Here is an 18860-nt window from a genome sequence, read left to right on the forward strand (position 1 = left end):
CTGTCTTATCAGCTTTTAGCTTATTAAAACTAAAACATGATGTAGCTCCCAGAGACAAAACATGTTAATATTTCACTGAGGTGCAGAATAAAATAAGAAAACAAGAAAATAAATTATGGAGCTGCTGAACAGATTTACAGCAAAAAAAAGTAAAATTTAAAAGATAAGTTTTTGTAATTATTTTTAAGTTGGTTTGTGTAATGGTTTATCTGTTGACTACACTCTTCTTTTTTAAGACACAAACACTGGAACTAATGGGGGAAGATCATTTGTGTCCGTGGCTCACGTCCGCACATATGGGAACATAAATAAACGTAAACAACCCAGAGGACAAAAGAGCCAGGTCATCACTGGGTCACTCATGTTTTCAGAGCAGAACAGTCACTGCTGCATCTGAACTTTGTTCTAATTATTTTGCAAAAACAACACTGGCCTTAGATTTATTTGTAACCATTAATATTTTAATGTCTCAACAGGTGCTGGGGAGTCTGGAAAGAGCACCATTGTAAAGCAAATGAAGTAAGTTAAGAACACTGTTTTTATTTCATTTCTTGCTTTTGCTCACTTCCTTTTTTTTATTTATTTTTTTTACCTGAAATGAATCCTGTACAGCAACACAAACCACATCAATAACTATTGAACTATTTTACTATTCCACTTCTCTTTTTTCAGTTACTTCTCTGATTGTAAATGTTTTAAACCAGAACAGCAATAGTTTACAGTTCTATGTCATTGTTAGATGAGATGCATTTGGATTCCTCCAATATGATTCCCCGGAATATTCTAAGTACTCATTTTGAAGAATTTATGTTTGTTAGATAAGTCTATAATCAGAGAAGCACTTATTTCTGTGAAGGATTCAGTAAACCCACAAACACACACACATCTGAGGAAACTAAATTATTAACATTCCTCAGGGCTAACCAGGCATTGAATCCACTTATTATGAGCTCCAAGTGGAAACAGTCCATTGTTTTTGAAATCATTTAATTAATACATTCAGACACACGTATAAATCACCACGTGAGACACACATGACATCCATCTGTTAAACACAGAAATAGCCAGTAGGGAGCTAGAAAAACCACAGACCTGGCATCTTAAAACAAATGAGATCTCATTATAACTTACCTCTGGTCATCATTAATCACTTCAGTTTATTCCATCAAGCAGCTTCCCTTTAGAATCAACAGAATATTATCTGAGATTGCTTTTTCAGCACTTTGTTGTGCAGTCTGATGTATCTGACGGGAAATGTCTGTGCGCGTGGAAAGGCAAACACTTCCATTATTCTTTGCTTACAATTACAATGCTGCAAGGGATGGACTCGGCGTACTGCATCAGCTGAATGCTGCAGAGATGATGCAGTTCAGCTTATGTGTTTACCAGACTGCTGCACCTCTTCTTCTACATCAACCTCAGGCTTGGTTCCTACACTCTCTGCAGTTTTATCTCAATGTTTTTTCTTGGTCTGCTTGAGCAATAAGGATAATATTTCCTGACTTTCTTCCTCATCCCATCATCATCTGTTGGTTTATTCATCAGCACATCTACCGGTCCATTCACTATCTATTCCTCCCTCCCTCACATTATTTGCTGTCTCCACATTGTATAATCAGATTGCTCCACACATATCTTCCATAAATTTATAGTTAAGGTTTGTGTCTATACTTTAACCAAATACTAATTAGAACGCAAACTGTGAAATGTATTGATTTGACTTGGGAAGCGTAATTAACCTGATGAGAAATGTTGCAAAGCATGCAGAATACCTTTCGATGGCAAAGCTGAAAACATGTGAGTTTTAGTGCTGCCATTAAATTCAATCTATAACTGTATAACTGTACTGTGCATCTGCTTTAGATACTTTATTTTGCTTGTCACCTCAGAAATTGAACTTGCTGGTGAGGTGAGAGCTCTCTCTCTCTGTACTCTCGCGTTCTTCCAGCACCTGTTTTGCTCTTTTTCTCCCCGACAGTGTAATTGTATACCTGTGAGGTTGCTGAGTCTTTATTGACCCTCAAGCAGAGTACTAGTGTGCATCTTTGCCAGTTTTAATGTGATACTGCTGTGACACATTATTGACTGTTTGCATGGATGGTTACCCACCTTTTACCACGCTCATTTCCATTTTATGTTGTTAGAATCGATACTAAAATTGCGGATGCACTAAATCATTGGCTGTTTGACCAGCCACGGCCATTGAACTCTTCTAGACATATCGGACTGTGTGCCACAGGTATGTTAAAGTCATGTTCAATTAGACGCTGATATACATGGTGCAGACACACTTGCTTTGTGTGAAATTGGTTTTGGCTTCAAATGCAGAACCCCTTACAATTTCTGCCCCCTCTGCCCCTGACAAAGATGTGTGATAAAACCATAATGTGGATGATTGTCATGGAGACTTTGTGACTCCAAGACTCCACTCTCTGGTGCAGCTTTCTAAAAGTGAGAAACTGAGAATGTCCTATCTTGTTTAATCTAATCCTCACTGTGTGTGGAGGCAAGATAAACATTGTTTGACAAGATAAACATTTTTCATCTGTCCATCTTTCCTTCCATCTTTTCATCCTTTATTCTTTTCTTCCTTCCTTGGAAGCTACATATTTAAAATCTGACCAGATCATTTCATTTTGAAAATGAAAATGTGTGTGAATCCTTATTTCTACCAGATGTATTTGTGCCAACACAGTCAGAAGGCTATTTCTGCAGAGCTGCTCCATGATTCTAAATGCAGCAGAGCAGCAAGGACAGTGTGAGGCCTCGATTTAGAAAAGCAACCGCAGTGTGTTTACTTTGTGGGCTTTTGAATTTCCCTATTATTTTCCACAGATGCTTCATGTTTTTTGTTTCCTGATATTTTAGGATCATCCACGAAGACGGCTACTCAGAAGATGAGTGTAAACAGTACAGAGCCGTTGTTTACAGTAATACCATCCAGTCGATTATGGCCATTGTTAAAGCCATGGCCAGCCTCAAGATAGACTACAGTGACCCTGCCAGGACGGTAAGACACACAAACGCAAGGCACCGATTAAAGTCCAATATTTGTCAAAATTTTAAATGTATCTACACATTATTTAAGTTTTTAGCAAACGCTCCATTGTTAACAGCCGGGCTGAAAGCAAGCAGTTCTAATTATAATTAGTAAATCCTGCGTGAAGCTGTTGTTCTTAGCAAGGTCTCCCTTTGTCTTCGACAAACACTGTTTTATCCACACCATCTTGCAGTTCTGTCTAATTCAGACTTTAAAGCTCACGATATGCTTTCCCTGACCAATTTCACCGGTGTGTAGCCTCGCTTCAAAACCCACTCCTTTCCAAGCTTAGCTGCATGCTCCACTTATTTTCATGGTAAAATAACATTTACTCCCTGACTTAGACCTACCCCGGCGCAACTTGGTGAGCAAAGATTATTTTAGGGCTACGACGCCTCTGGTAAAGCAGGTCTGTTTCTCACACCCTCTTGGCAATTCTTGCTCAGTCAATAACACTGGGAAGCTGCGCCGGTAAAACAAACGTAGGATCATGTGGTTTCCAGCACGCACCTGTTTCACAGCAGCATTTTTTTTTTTTTTTGTCTGAAGAAATATTGATGTGGTGGAAACTGGAACATGGTGTGATCCTTCTCTGATGTATCACTGCAACCTGCAGGGAAACAGTGTCTGCCCTACTGAATTCATCATCCCCTCCATCTTTGATCTGCTCTCTCTAAGAGCTGTAATAGACACGTTGGAGTCTGAAACTTATAAATACGTGAAGCTACTACAGAAATAGTTCCTGATGGGTCTTCTGGAGGGGGATGGGGGGTTGGGTTTGTTCAAAAGTGCTAACGGATGCTGTCTGTAGCATCAGCAGCTGAATTAATTTGATGTCCTGCTTAGTTTGCCCAGCTGTAGCAGGAAGAGTTCAGACATGGTCGCATTGTTAAATTTTGCATCGTTAGAGCGATGAATTATAATTTTATGACTATCCATGACCTCCTGCCATTGTCAGGTCTACCTGTCAGTACCGGTGTGTGTCTCACAGGTTTTAACTAATGACTCTGACATCACTCATTCGTTTGAGGGTTTAAAGCAGTCTTTAGGTTTCAGCACCTTGTGATTTTACAGCTTGAAGTTTTGAGTAATTGACTAAACTGAGGGAGAACTTGATGACTGTGTTTATGTCACTGGGGTTGGACATTTGTCCATAACTCGCAGTCCTGCATGCTGAAAATGATAGGTTTGTCCTGCCATGCATGCCTGAGGATTCATTAATTTGTTAGCTGTGGTGACGCAACAAAAAAGAAGTCTAACTTTATTCTGCTTCCTCCATTTTGCAGCCAAACCCAAGTGGTACAAATGAGACAATATTTATTTGTATTGAGCTTTTCACCAGTTGTCTTTTCAAAGTGCTTTGCAGAGAAATAAATAAAATCAGGAAAATAAAATAGCCTCAGAAATACTAAAGAGGAGTCAGGAAACATGAACAGATGCTACTATAAATGTTTTACTGAAGCAATAAAATCCAGTTACGGTTTGTGTGCTATGATGAGTCCCAAGTACCAAGACCCATTGTTTTTTTGTTTTTTTTGCATTTTTTTGCGAAGTACTTTTTGCGTCGTTCCTGTTCAGGGGAAGCAAAGAGAGAGGGAGATGGGGATGGTTCTCCCTGATAAAGGAGATTATGACAATAAAGACAATTAAGCACTACACAGTTCTGACATTACAACCAAAGTAGAATTATTACTTCTCTTAATTATATTAAAGAATAGTCCTAATTACGATTCATTTGCCAAACCCTTTTTATTATACATATACAACTCAAGCTTGCTAAATTTCAAATAGAAAATTCACAACTTCAGGCAGAGATGCTGTTCCGCTGCGTCCTGCAGACTTATTGCAACCCAGGAACAGTCGTAGTCAACCCTGACTGAACTGTGTGTCCTTACAGTGAAGCCAGCGTCAGCGCTCAGAAACTAAAGCTGTAATCAGAAGGTTGAGGACACTGCTGTAGTGTGTGTGTGTGTGTGTGTGTGTGTGTGTGTGTGTGTGTGTGTGTGTGTGTTGTTTTTGTTTCTCACCAACCTTTCTGTTAAATGGCTCTGTGTGCGTGACGACACTCTCACACTCCTACGCGCAGCAATTAGCGCGTTAGCCTGCCTGCACTTGGATACATCGGCTCTGTTGAGAAGTGAACGCACGCAAGCAGGCTCACATCGTGCGACGCTAGTTTACACGAGTGCAAAAATGTACGTGAAATCAATTTTCCACTTGGATTTTATCCATTTGGTCTGCCAAATATATATTAGATATATGGACGTGTATGTATTATATCACAAGTGATAGACTGGAAGGGTCACATACAGTCCAGCTGCTGAAGTCGAGTACATTTGCTAGACGAAATACCACCACAATAAATGAACGTAGAAAAAGAAATTAACTAGATGGTAATTAATAAAAGATATGTTAAAAGAATTAAGTAAAATGTAACAACTGCTGCTAATATCCATATTGCTTCCCTGGCCGTAGCTTAAACCTGTAGCTACAGTTGAATGACATTTTGCATATTGGCCAAAAGTTCTGGATATGAAAAAGAGAAACAGTACAGGAAACATTTGTATTCCCATCAACCATCCATCTGTTGTCTTCTGCCTGTCCAAACGTTTGACTAGGCCACTCCCAAATGTTTATTTTGGCTTTTTTTCAGTGATTTGGACCCAAGTGTGTTTGTGTTCACTTAAATAATTTTCTCCAAACATAGATGTTTTTTGTTGTTGTTTGTTTCATTTCTTTTAGTGAGATCGGCCTTTGTGTGGCCGTAGATTTCTCCCAAAGATAACGCTTTTGTCCAGCCTTTTTCTTATTAAACAAATTATCCTTTGTAAATAAGTCATAGCCCACAATATTTTTTGCATATTTTCATATACCAGGTTAAATTTTTTGCTTAGTACCTTACAAATTCCCCACGAGGGAAGCTCATAATTGTCATTGCCTCTCTTGTAGGATGATGCCCAGCAGCTCTTCGCTCTCGCTGCAGCTGCGGAAGAGCAAGGCATTCTTCCTGAAGACTTGGCCAACGTGATCAGGCGGTTGTGGGCCGACAGCGGCATACAGAGTTGCTTTACGAGGTCGCGAGAATACCAGCTCAATGACTCGGCGGCGTAGTAAGTATGGACTGGTGTTTCATGTAAAAGTGATGCATCAGAAAATTGCACACTGTCGTCTCGGCAAAGGAAATGTAATAATTCAGCTGGGTGTTGACCTGCCACTTTAAGTATAAAATTCTGAACATTGTGCCTGTGCAGAAGATGTTAATTAGACGTGACTGTAAAGGCTCTGGGAAAATTCTCAGTTTATCTTTCACCTTAGATAATTACCTTTGAACTCAAGTACTCATTTAATGATAAAAAAGTGCAGATGGAATATTCTGCCTGCACTGGACTTATGCTTTTATTGATAAATTTGTACCTTTGTTTTATTAATGACTGTTTAAGCCTGCTGCCTTGGAGGAGGCGATTCGTTGGCATTGTGATGGATTCTCTTTGGAGCATTGCTGATATGAGCTGTTGTGAAAACCTGCACTTGTTCTCCGGGGGAGTAATGGAGACCGGAGAAATTGGCCAATAACTTCCATTTAGCTGTCATTTCTTCCTCTGTGGGCTTAATCTTTAATATCGAAAACTGAAAAGAAGAAAAAGGTACCGTTTTCTTCATGGGTAAGAAAGAGATTAAAGTGTTTGCTTAAGGACTGATGATTCTCACATTAATACCCACAGGTGGCTCTTTTTGCCTTTTTGAAATTAATTTATAGATTTTGTGTTAGCTTACTGGGGAATATAGCATCAGAGTAGTTATCATGAACAGAGAGAATATTTACCAAACTGTTTGTTTTTATTCTCTCCGGTATGCCTTTCAGGCTTTGACACCTCATTAAATATTAAACCGTAGGGCTGTGACAAGCAAGAACAGAGAGATCAATGTGAGAAATATCCATTTCTTTTTACAAAGTGTAGAGTGGCTGGACATCTGAAGTTTCAAGCTGGCTTTGGAAGATGATGCAAAACTTGTGTAAGTGGGTCAGCCAGAGTGGCATGTAGCAAGGATCCTTCTACGCCCCCCTACTGACCAGCAATCTGTCAGGAATCAGAGCAAATGCAAGAAATTATAGAGGAGAACCAGCTGCAATGATAAAGAGGATATTGATTGACTTTGCGCATCTATCTATCTATCTATCTATCTATCTATCTATCTATCTATCTATCTATCTATCTATCTATCTATCTATCTATCTATCTATCTATCTATCTATCTATCTATCTATCTATCTATCTATCTATCTATCTATCTATCTATCTATCTATCTATCTATCTATCTATCTATCTATCTATCTATCTATCTATCTATCTATCTATAATTTTTTTTATAATGTTATTTCTGTCAAATAACAGAGGATCACAAAATGATGGCGATTATTACATGGATCATCATAACATGTCATTCACAACATTTACAAGTAAAATAGCAAATGACCTTTTTATCACCATGAAAAATCTCTGAGTTTTGCATTTCAGTCTGTCTTGCCTCATAATGCAAGATGATGATGCTTGTATACTATCTTTTCACAAGCATAACAATGATTGTAACTGTTCCTAAAATGTCACAAAAACACGTTTTAAGTAGATTTACAAATGAGAGGACTGTTCACAATTGACTAATGAAACCCTCAGTCCGTGAACTGTAGTTATATGTTAAAATTTCTACTTCACGGTTGACATTTCATTTCAGCATGTCAGATACACCATTTGTACATATAAGGCCACAATTCTTCCCCCTGAGAAATCTCGTCTAGACTTGAGAGGCAGCTGCAATATGTATCATTATTTGTGTGTTGTTGGTTAGTGAGCTAAATGTTAGCAATGTGTGTGAATGAATGAGTCAGAGCTGCATTTTTTTGTGCAGAGCCTCGTCTTCTACAAGACTCACAAAGTGACCCGTTAGAGCATGAAAACCATTAGCAGCAACAAGCAGCTGGAGAGAAGGCTGCACAATCAATTCTGCACATACTGCTGCACTCAGACAACAAAACACTCATTGCAAAATGTATGCATAAGCCTAGACTGATGTTGAGAGACTGCACCAAGATGGATGGATTTAAAAATAAAACTGATATGGATTGTTCTACTAATTAATTGTGTTGATTTGCAGCACATGTGAAGGTATAAAGACGATGTTTTTTTTTTGTTTTTTTTCGCATGTTCAGGTGTTCTGTGAACGGAGTAAAATCTGTCCGGAAGACGCATCTCTTTGTTTCTATTGCAGCATCACCGCAATGAACTAGCAAGAAGATAAAGTTGCAGATCAGCAACCAGTGCAATGGAGTCTTAACATGAGAAATACGTTTTATTCAATACAACGCTGTAGCTGCACATTCATGTGTACAAAAGCACTCAAGTCTTGCTAACAAGTTAGAGCTTTCAGGGAGCTTTGGATTGCAGCCTAATTGAACTTATTGTCCTCTGTGTTGTTCGCCACGTAAGCCTGCATGTATTGTTTGTTTTTTTTTGTTTTTCTTTTTTGCTTTGCCTCATGTGTTAGAAATTGTGTTGAGCTCCTGATCGCTGTTTTTGTCTCTTAGTTACCTGAATGATCTGGAGAGGATAGCAAAAGCAGATTACATCCCCACCCAGCAGGATGTGCTACGCACTCGGGTTAAGACAACCGGCATCGTTGAGACTCACTTCACCTTCAAGGAATTGCACTTCAAGTAAGATCACAGCACAGTGACCTGATTGGTGGATGCAAAAAAGACACACAAAATCAATAATGACACAGTGCTTCTCAGATTATAAAAGCAGATTGACACACTTTGGGGAACTTTATAGTTGAGAGGATTTGTTGCAGCCAAGTGCTGCTGATCAAATGCACCTGATTCTGTCATCATCATCGAGTCTATCATCCAAAGTGATAAACATAAACACAAATTTCGATAGATTTTATTGGGATTCTATACCAGAACCAAGTAGTCCAAATTTGTGAAGTGAAAGGAAACTGATACAGAGTTTCCAAAGTAATTTAAAAGGGGAAATGAAAATGTGAATTTTGTGAACTGTAGTTGTCCTCTCCACACATTTTCTATCGGTTGCAGCCGGTAGGTCTCTTGGTGTATCTTCGGAGACTGAAATGCTTGCCTGTTCTTTGAGTCTCTGTAAACAGATATTTTATCCTTTTTGCCACATATTTTCAGTTGGCATCAGATTTGGACTTTGACCAACACATTCTAATACATCAAAAAAATTGCTTTGACTTACCCTTTCCAACTCTAGCTTTATTTTAAGCGCTGTTGTTCTGCTTTATAGGGAACCGCCGCCCAATTCTCTTATGGTTTGCATCCTATAATAGGATTTATTCAACAATTGGCCTGTATTTAGCGCCATCCATCTTCCTATCAGCTCCGACCAGCTTTCCTGCCCCAACTGTAGAAAAACATCCCTCATATTGCAATGTTACCACCCCCATGTTTAATCATGGGGTTGGTGATGTAGAGAATTTGTTTTTCTCCATGCATAGTGCATGTACACACACACACCTACACACGCACACACACATACACACACACGCACACAAGATACCCTCAGATGTTTTTCCTCCACCTCAGAGTGGAATTGTGTCATATACTTCTTTATGTTTCAAAATATTTCAGTTTAGATTTACACAACTATAGCTCCTAAATGATTTTTGAGTCGGGTTATGCAAATGGTTACACTGGACTTTATTCAGGTATATTTTTCTGACAAATTCACAATAAAGCAAACTACTTTGAGTCAAAGAAAAATATTAAAAAATTCAGATCAAATGCACTGCAGTTCGCCAATAGAGTATGAATACTTTTGCTGTATTTGTGTGATTGAGAGTGTGCACATTGTTTACACATTTGGCCAGAAAATATGACGGTCCTGTTATTAATAGCATTAGAAGTGGCGGTGTAAAATGGGCAACTCCACTACTTAAAAGCCAAATTATGACAGAAATTAAAAGCTCAACCATCATTATCGCTCTCAGAGCAGAGTAAATAAATCTGATTCTGCCCACGTCGCTCTTGTTCAATAAAACAAGAGCTCTACTGAGTGGTAACATTTAGTAGGTCCTTCATGACGCACTGCTTTTGGTCTTACATAAAATATGCTGTGACCCAGGTGAAGCACTTATGTGTGGGTTAGTAATGGATGTATAGGGACGCCTCTTATAGAGGACAGGAAGTGGTTTAGATACCGGAGAATGGAGGGAAAGGTATAGAAGGATATTACAGCTATTCCAATATTTTGCTGATTTACGATGATTTTCCGCCGCTGAAGTGAATTCATAAAAACGGCAGCACCAGCTAAAGGTCTCTGGTGTGACCAGCCTCCTGATAAACTCTGACATTTACCCATCGTCTCAGTCTCGGTACTCACCCTGAATAATACACGGAGACAATCGATAGCAGGAAGCAGGCTTTTTATAGTTTGGTTCCTTTTCCGTCAATCACCGCAGACAGCAAAGACTGGGAAAGGGAGTTGGGTTACACGGGTTTGTGTGAACGGTTTTATTAGATTTCACCAGCTTTGTTTACACTTCAGAACAACCATAAGAATGAGACCAACGTCCTAAACAAAGAGGAGTTTTTGCCATCGACATTTACACTCTGCTCTTCCATTTAACGCCTTACTCTCAATATAAATCAGTTTTTGTCTCTCGTAACCCCTCTCCATCCCTTTCTTTCTACCACACATCTGATAGGGATATTTCCACCTCCTCACCACTTCTCCTCTCAAAGCAACCTCAAGAAAGCATGATCAGACTAACTTCCTCCTTTAGTCCCCCACAGATATTCTTCCCTTAAGCTTCACTTTAGTGTTTTTTTTCTGTATTAACCACATCTTACACAAGCAGACAATTTATCCTTTTTTTCCAAAATTTTCCCTTGCAGAATGTTTGATGTGGGAGGCCAGCGGTCAGAGAGAAAGAAGTGGATTCACTGCTTTGAAGGAGTAACAGCCATTATCTTTTGTGTTGCACTGAGTGCATATGACCTGGTGCTGGCTGAGGATGAAGAGATGGTAAGAAAACCCCCAATCCTCTGGTCTCTACTAGATTTACAAACCTACTCTTTATTTGGTGTCGGCTCAATCTTAGACTCTGCTGGACTGCAAGGCATCATGGGCAGAACTCTGGATTGTAACCTGAGAACATCTAATCCCAGGTTGTAAAATTGGCTCATTGAACTTTAATCTGAAGTGTGAGTATGTAGTAAAAAAAATAATAGCTTTTTTCTGAGCGACTTGGAAAGGTTTGGGAAAAGACTTCGACAAAATCTTTGCTCTGTTTAACCTCCCGTTTAAATTATTGCATGAAACAACCCTGCCCCCTGGTGGAAGTTCAGAGGCATTGCTGCAATCATGTTCTGCTCTAAAGGTGCATTTCAAAACGTTAGAACATCATTGGACTTTTATTTGAGTAATCCACTTCAACAAGGGACACTGGCACATTTTAAGGATTCACAGCACACATATTTCAAGATTTTTTTTTTCAAGTTAATGTTGATGATTACAGTTTACACATAATGAAAACCCCAAATTCTGTGTCTGACAATATTAGAATAGTATACAAGTTAAAATAAAAAAGGATTTCTCATGCAAAAAAAAAAAAAGTTACATTATGTCCTACGCAATGAGGGACAAGACAGCGATCCTCAGACAGAGGCCAGTTTTAATGCTTTGAATTGCAAAGTCAAATTTCCTTTGAGTTATGCTTGATATATACAGCATTTTTTACAACTACTTAAGGTAAGATTATTACTTGACTGTGCTATAAAATGGCGCTATGTGCCTGGAAAATACATAACACTGCCCCTTTAAAAGGTTTCAATTTGAAGCAAGACCCACTTTTGGATTAAATAACTCATTTATTTTGCTTTACATCACACTTAAATTTGTACTTACCTTATGAATGCTTAACCCAAAATGTCTTTTTGCACTACTAAAAGCTACCCAAGCTCCACTAGTGGTAGTACTAGGCTCTAGCTGAAACTGTTGACCATGACCATCTTTTCTTCTATTTAGAACCGAATGCATGAGAGTATGAAGCTTTTTGACTCCATCTGCAACAACAAGTGGTTCACCGAAACCTCCATCATCCTCTTCCTCAACAAGAAGGACCTCTTTGAGGAGAAGATCACTCGCAGCCCCCTCACCATCTGCTTCCCCGAATACACAGGTGCACATCATTAACACTCGCAGCCTCTTGCTGCACGTCAAACCCCAAAGCTTTGATAATTCATGTTTTTTCTAACTGTTGCTTGCCAGGAGCCAACAAGTTTGATGAAGCTGCCAGTTACATCCAGACCAAGTTTGAGGACCTGAACAAGAAAAAGGACACCAAGGAGATCTACACCCACTTCACTTGTGCCACTGACACCAAGAACGTCCAGTTTGTCTTCGATGCTGTCACCGACGTTATTATTAAGAACAACCTGAAAGACTGTGGTCTTTTCTAAAGGTAAGACATGAGAATGAAAGGGTTTGCAGAAAAGTCTCTGCCTTCTGAGAAAAATATATACTATGCTTTAGAGAAAAATATATACTATGCTTTACAAATGCATCCATACCCACTGGATGGATGCACTGAACTTTTTTTTTGCCAAGCCTCTAAAAATGCAGGAGGGAAATAATTTTCCTATGATAGTACGCAGCAGCAATTTTTTTTTTAAGAAGAGACATAATTTGCAAAACATGCATCACCAATTTAATCTAACCCAAACTTAAAGACACCATATTTGAACGTCTGTAGTGTTAATAAAAATCCGTAACTTTAGTTTGATTTGCTGTGGATGCGTGTACTTAATGTAAACGTGTCTAAATACGTGTCTCTACTTTCTCTTTGTGCAGGACAGCACCCATCACAAACAGACTGCATGAGAGACTGCAATAGCCATGTGACGATTCCTGCTTTTCATAATGAAAACCATGATGTGTTTGTTTTTTGTTTTTGAAAGAGGAACCTGTCAGAACTTCTGCAGTCACCGATCCACATCCACCTTCATCCACATTTCTCTTTGTAGGGAGTTTTTTATTCATCATAATCAAACACATATTTGATCCTAAAACACAATTTGTATCGTAATTTTAAACTGCGACACTTTAATAAGATCACCGTAGTAATGACATATTATCCTTGTAGCTTTTGTTTGAAATGCAAAACATGACATGTTATCACAGCACAACGGTGGTGGATAGTGGGGAGATTTTGAAGGGTTTAATCATTAATTGACCATTTAATGCTCTGATGGGTTCATTTAATTTTTCATAAATTTTGTCTTGTTATTGGCTGAAAAAAGGAATTGACAAAAAACATTTTTTTCTAAAAAAAAATAAGCACATGAATTTCTGTTAACTTTATTTTAATACCCTTATAACTGCACAGAGATTATTTTTTAGAAGAAAACTAAGCATGGAAACAGAAACTGGATGAAGGATAAATGTTTTTTTTTTTGTACACTGTTTACACAGAGTCAATATTCACACATGTATAGTGGATCATTCTGCATGACCCTCCATAGATTATTAGCCTGTAATCTCCCCCAATAAACTGATTACCAACCCCAAAGCATCATGTTTAAAAAAAAAATAAAAAATCAGAAATGGTTAATGTGTCATTTTAAGGTATATGTAAGACTTTTAAATGGTTATGTCTGTTCCCAACAAGGATTGTTCTGTCGGTCTTTTCATTCCAAGTCTTTTTAAACATATGTTTGTGCCTTGATATCTGTTTACACTTGTTCTTTAGAGACATGCCATCTCCATTGTGTGAATTAGGGCTATTTTTATTCCACCCAAGTTCACGGGGATCCGAGATTTATGATGCAACACCACACAAAGACAAATGGATGATCGTTGTTCATTAATATTATTCTGATTCTCTTGGTAAATGTAAATAAAGTTTGACCACATTAACTTTTAGCTTCAATGTGATACTTTAAGAAAGGATGTAAAAGTTGTTTCTTCCATCTTTGAATCTGGGCCAATGATTTGAGAAGTTGTGGCCCTCTGCAAAAAATAAAAAAAAAAAAAATGTGTAAAAACCTTACACAATCTCACACTCTGACCCCTAATTTCAGTAAATTTTTTCAGGGAGAAAAAGAAAATCTATTTTAAGTAATGTTTTTAACAAAATAACTACAATCCTTTTAAAATTAAAGTCATGCTGTACTTTTTAGGGTTGAAGAAATAAGCATGTTAGATAATGGATGGATGTTTCCTTGAGGCATATCAGTAAGATGACACAATTATATATTTTTTATAGTTATTGGCCACTAGACTACACCAAAACGTTTGTCCTGTCGCCAAGTCATTATGACACCTGTCAAGTCAGCCTTCTTGTGTAAATCATTAACATCACATTTTTGTATCAAAAATCTGTTTTTGGGTCATTTTTAAAGTAATGTTGATCTTTTTGGGTAAGTACATTTTGGCTTTTCATTCGTTGTGAGCCTTAAACATTAAAATTAACAAGAGATAAATATCACTGTGTCTAATGACTGACATGAGTTTCGCTTTTTGAGCTTGAATAACTGAAAAATAAACGTTTTTTTTTATTCAAAGTAAACATTTATAATTAATATTTTATATTTACAACTTAGTTTCATAGTTCTTGAGTTGCTAATAATTCATTTTTCAAACTAAAATTTGGTCTAAAACTTACAAACACAACATTTTGGACTTTAGAACAGAAAAATATATGTAGGTACCCTGAAAGCAAACAACCATGTTACCCGTCACTTCATTTGACTGAATTATAACACAAAATTGTTTTGGATTAAAGACGTTCAGCGAATCCTTTGCTTTTACTCAAATGACAGTTGAGGGACAGAGAAAAGTATCCAGCAGGTGGCGCCGTGGAGTTTAGTGGCGAAGTTACTCTGAGCAACATTTTGTCCGAATTAAATCGGACAAAAATATTAATTCATAAGCTTTATTAGATGTGAAAATTAGTGGCCCGAGTTGTGGTTTTTGTTAATAAATCATAGCTTCAAGTGCTGCAAACATTTTTTTTGTTAGAATACTGGTAATATTTTTGATGTTCAATTACAATTAATTCAATACTGTGCAGAAAACAATGACTTAATATGTTAAATATTCCAATAAAAGCTAAGTATTACAAGCAAAAGTGTCATAAACTACAGTTAACAGCGATGACATGATTCCGAATGATAAAACGTATCTATTGTTTTACAAGTCTGGATTTTTTGCGCAGATCCAGAAGTTAAACTTTACTCTCAGTCACACGCTGTAGTTGTTGTCACGATTGCGTTGTTTCAGACGGCATCCTATTGGCTGGCTTTGGTCAGTGCTCTGCGCTGATTGGGTGCAGTAGAAACGTTCGGAGCCCTCAAATTGATGTGACAGAGCTTCATGAGTGTTAAAGGAAGGAGTTGATGCCAGGAGACACATCATCGCCTGGAATCAGCCTGGATGTGTTGGACCGTTTATTGCGCTCAAGTTAACTTTAAAGGTAAGGTTGACCTAAAGTTCTGCTTGAGTTAAAGTTCAGGAAGTGAGTAATCTTATTGTTATTTGGCTAAATTTCCGGGTTTTTTTTTTTGTTCCAGAAAACAAAACAAACAAAAAAAAAAAAAACACTGTGGATTGAGACTTCAGCAACTCTAGAAATGGTAAGTTTATTTTCCTCTGATCTGTTTCCGCTTTTCTTTTTAGACAAAAGGTGCAGAGTTTAGCTCTAAGTGAATGCCAAAAGCTTCGCCTATTTAATTTTTCTTCAATGATTTGTGTGCTTCCCTCCACAAATTGTAGTTTACTCACAATGAAGTGTCCCAGGCAAATGCATCGTGTAACTGAGTTACGTCTCCCCATTGTGTGAAAGCAGCCAAGAGGAACAGGGAGACTTTAAAAAAGTTCCCTGCGGGTGTCTCCTTATGTCTGATAAGTTGCACTTGAGGGCCAAATGGTTCAGCACCCACAGCTGTGATAACATCACGGCATTGGGTCGTCCGTACTCTGAGGCAGAACTTAATGCTTAAGGGGAAAATGGAAAACAACTTCTGGGGGATGCAAGTGCTGAAATGAGAATTTATTTATTTATTTTTGTTGTTGTTAAAATAAAGAATTGTAAAGTATCAGGTTATTGATTTGAAACCTGCAAAAAGGGGATTATCCACACGAGTGCCTGCAAGATTTGTGTGTAATTCCATGGGGTTGCTGTCATTTCCTGCTGTATTAAACACAGCACTCGACATCCTGTGGGCTGAAGGAGTCCAGGGAGGATATGTGAGCCAGCAGGCCGCAGCCCAGATTCTGCTCCACTTTATTCAAAACTTCCCCTCTTAAGATTAGGAGGCAGAGATTTTTAAATGTCATTTTAAAAATGTGCATCCTGTGCTGGACGGCGGTGGAGTTCAGAAAGTTGGCGAGTGATCTCAGCTGATAAAAATCCTACTGGTTTTGTGGAAAATTACATCAGGATTTGCCTTTATCTCAAAGAGATTTACAGGAGCACAACAGGATATTTACACTGCATTTTCCTTCACCCTTTCTTTGGGTTTTTATGTGATAGATCAACATAAAGAAACACAAAACTGAGAAGTAGAAAGAAAATGATGTCTTTTTTTTCTTTATAATAATTAGACAATTGGAAAGTGTTACGCATTTGTATTTGGATCCCTTTGATATCCGTCGATGAAATCCTGTAAAATCAATGATTACAGAAGTCACCTGTGTGTTGGAGATAATTAGCGAGCAACATAAAAAAACCCCCAAGGAACAGGGGCAGACATGTCTGGATAGAGGTAAAGTAGGGCTTTATTCTAGAATGATGTCCCAGCTTTGACAACTCTACAGAGCGTTGTTCAGTTAATATGGTAGTGGCAGTATAATGCTGTGGGGATGCTTATTCTTCAGCAGGAACAGGAAAGATGCATAGAGCTAAATATACTGCAGCCATGGAAGGAAACCTGACAGCTAAAAGAGACTGTCAAAATCTAGAAAAAACTGATTACAGACAATCCAATCTAACTAATCTTTAGGAAGAGTTAAATGATGCACTCTTAAGAGTTTGTAATGTGATAAATTTAATGTGATTTAAGTTATCACATTAAATCTTCATAAAATCTATTACACTATGAGGTTGTAACATGATGAAATGTGGGAAAAGTCCCATGTCTGAATGCTGTTGTTGCGGTTGCAAAGCTGGTTGTAATTCGTCTTGTAAGTTTTGCATGTGTAATTGTGTATTTGTCTGTTTCTCCACGTGCAGCTGTGTTTGGGAAACTCCACCGACTGCCTCCGGGACCAAATGCAGTCGATGATGCGGTCCTTGCAGGACCTGAAGCAGATCAGCAGACCGAGGCCGCTGAGTGAGCCGTGTGACCAGTCGTTCGCTGTGACAAGGCTCTGCAAACGGAGAGCGCAGGAGCGGCTCACGCGGCTCCGTGTGTCTGATGCCAGCGAGGCCAGCACCTACGACTCCGCCTGCTGCCTGGCCAACCCGCTGGAGGAGGAGGAGGAGGAGCAGCGGGAGCCCGATCGGCTGGCGCGGGGCTCCCCAGCCAGCGAGAAGAGCGTGGATTTGGACTCTGGTTTCTCCGAGGCTTCCTGGCAGGACGAAGGTGTGGTGCTGAGAAGGACCAGAAACGTGCGAGTCTCCTCCTCCGCCTGCGTCCGAACAAACAGAGGAACCTCCGGCCGTGCCAGGCCAAAGTCGACGTCTGACGTCTGTTTGGAGCGCTGGACTTCTTTTGAAGCGAGTGACACAGAGGACTGGACCACGTCGCTGCTGAGCCGCAGCAGGAACAGGCAGCCGCTGGTTCTGGGGGACAACAGCTTCGCCGACCTCATAAAGAACTGGATGGACCTGCCTGATCTGCCAGAACCAGCCGAGATGAAGCCCAGCTCGGGGCGACGTCTTGCGAGAGACATTTTTGGCAACATGCGGCGGAAGTTGGCGGGGATGTCCAAAGGCGTGGAGCTGCGGCCGAAGCCAGCGAACTGCACACGGTTGAGAAGAGCAGCGGAGGCTCCTCAGAGGATGTCCTGTCCTGTGGGATTTGAGCCTCTCAAGCCTTTCTTCCACCAATCTCACACAGGCCTGCATCAGCTGGACACAGATTTCTACAGGTTCTCTGCACTCATGAAGACGGGCAGCCGGCAGCCCATCATATGCAACGACATCATTGGATATATTTGAATGTGATGGTCTCGTCCAAGCACATTTAAATCAGACTGTTCTCGTAAAATGTCATAAATACAAGTTTTTTTTTATATATATATTTATTGAACAATGTGCTCAATATTTATGGGAGAATAAAAGCAAAAATCCTCAAGCAACACGTTCGCCACGGAGGCCTTTATTATCTTTCAGCGACAAAATCGCATCTCTGATTTGTCACACGGTGCAGATATTTCAGCGTGTAGGTTGAGTTACCACAGCAATAATTCACATTCCATCTTAATAATGTAGCCAAGCAGAAAGCAGTGCATGTGTTTTAAAGCGTCTACATGTTAATTTGAGAGTGTGGAGTGAAACACAATGCGAGGCTGAGCTTAAGGGCAGGACAAACACGAGCCGCCTGAGGACAGATGAAGGCCTTCCAGAAAAGGCTGGGAGGGGAGAGTGTCCTCAGCAGCGGGTCAGCTTACTCCTCTGCCAGTTTATACCCAGATGTTTCCATCTACCCAAAAAAAAAAAAAAAACCCATCTGCCGCTACACAGAAATCACCAGATTTGAATATGGCAGCAAAGAACCTAAAGATCTACTTGAAAGGGTAGGAAGAAAATCCAACAGCTCAGTGGGAAAATGGAAAGGAAAGTCTGTTTTTCATCTGC

The 18860-nt window shown here is 39.2% G+C and overlaps 2 protein-coding genes across 2 annotated transcripts in view; both read left to right on the forward strand.

The window, feature by feature from the left end:
• gnai2b (guanine nucleotide binding protein (G protein), alpha inhibiting activity polypeptide 2b) overlaps nt 1–13975 on the forward strand; it is a 40946-nt gene extending 26971 nt beyond the window's left edge. Inside the window, exons 2-9 of the mRNA XM_014984591.2 lie at nt 477–519; nt 2869–3010; nt 5990–6150; nt 8623–8751; nt 10954–11083; nt 12086–12239; nt 12329–12521; nt 12911–13975. Of these exons, the coding sequence (XP_014840077.1) occupies nt 477–519; nt 2869–3010; nt 5990–6150; nt 8623–8751; nt 10954–11083; nt 12086–12239; nt 12329–12519 (950 nt within the window). The 3' untranslated portion in view covers nt 12520–12521; nt 12911–13975. The remainder of the gene's footprint in view (nt 1–476; nt 520–2868; nt 3011–5989; nt 6151–8622; nt 8752–10953; nt 11084–12085; nt 12240–12328; nt 12522–12910) is intronic.
• A 1430-nt stretch (nt 13976–15405) lies between these two features.
• Nucleotides 15406–18361, forward strand: inka1b (inka box actin regulator 1b). Its single transcript, XM_014984592.2, has 3 exons — nt 15406–15533; nt 15631–15693; nt 17292–18361. The coding sequence occupies exons 2-3, from the start codon at nt 15691–15693 to the stop codon at nt 18219–18221; spliced, it is 933 nt and encodes a 310-aa protein (XP_014840078.2). The 5' UTR covers nt 15406–15533; nt 15631–15690; the 3' UTR covers nt 18222–18361.
• The last annotated feature ends 499 nt before the right edge of the window (nt 18362–18860 follow it).

Source organism: Poecilia mexicana, unplaced genomic scaffold (assembly GCF_051168715.1).
Source record: "Poecilia mexicana isolate PSO_F unplaced genomic scaffold, ASM5116871v1 scaffold_5, whole genome shotgun sequence".
Lineage (NCBI taxonomy): Eukaryota > Metazoa > Chordata > Actinopteri > Cyprinodontiformes > Poeciliidae > Poecilia > Poecilia mexicana.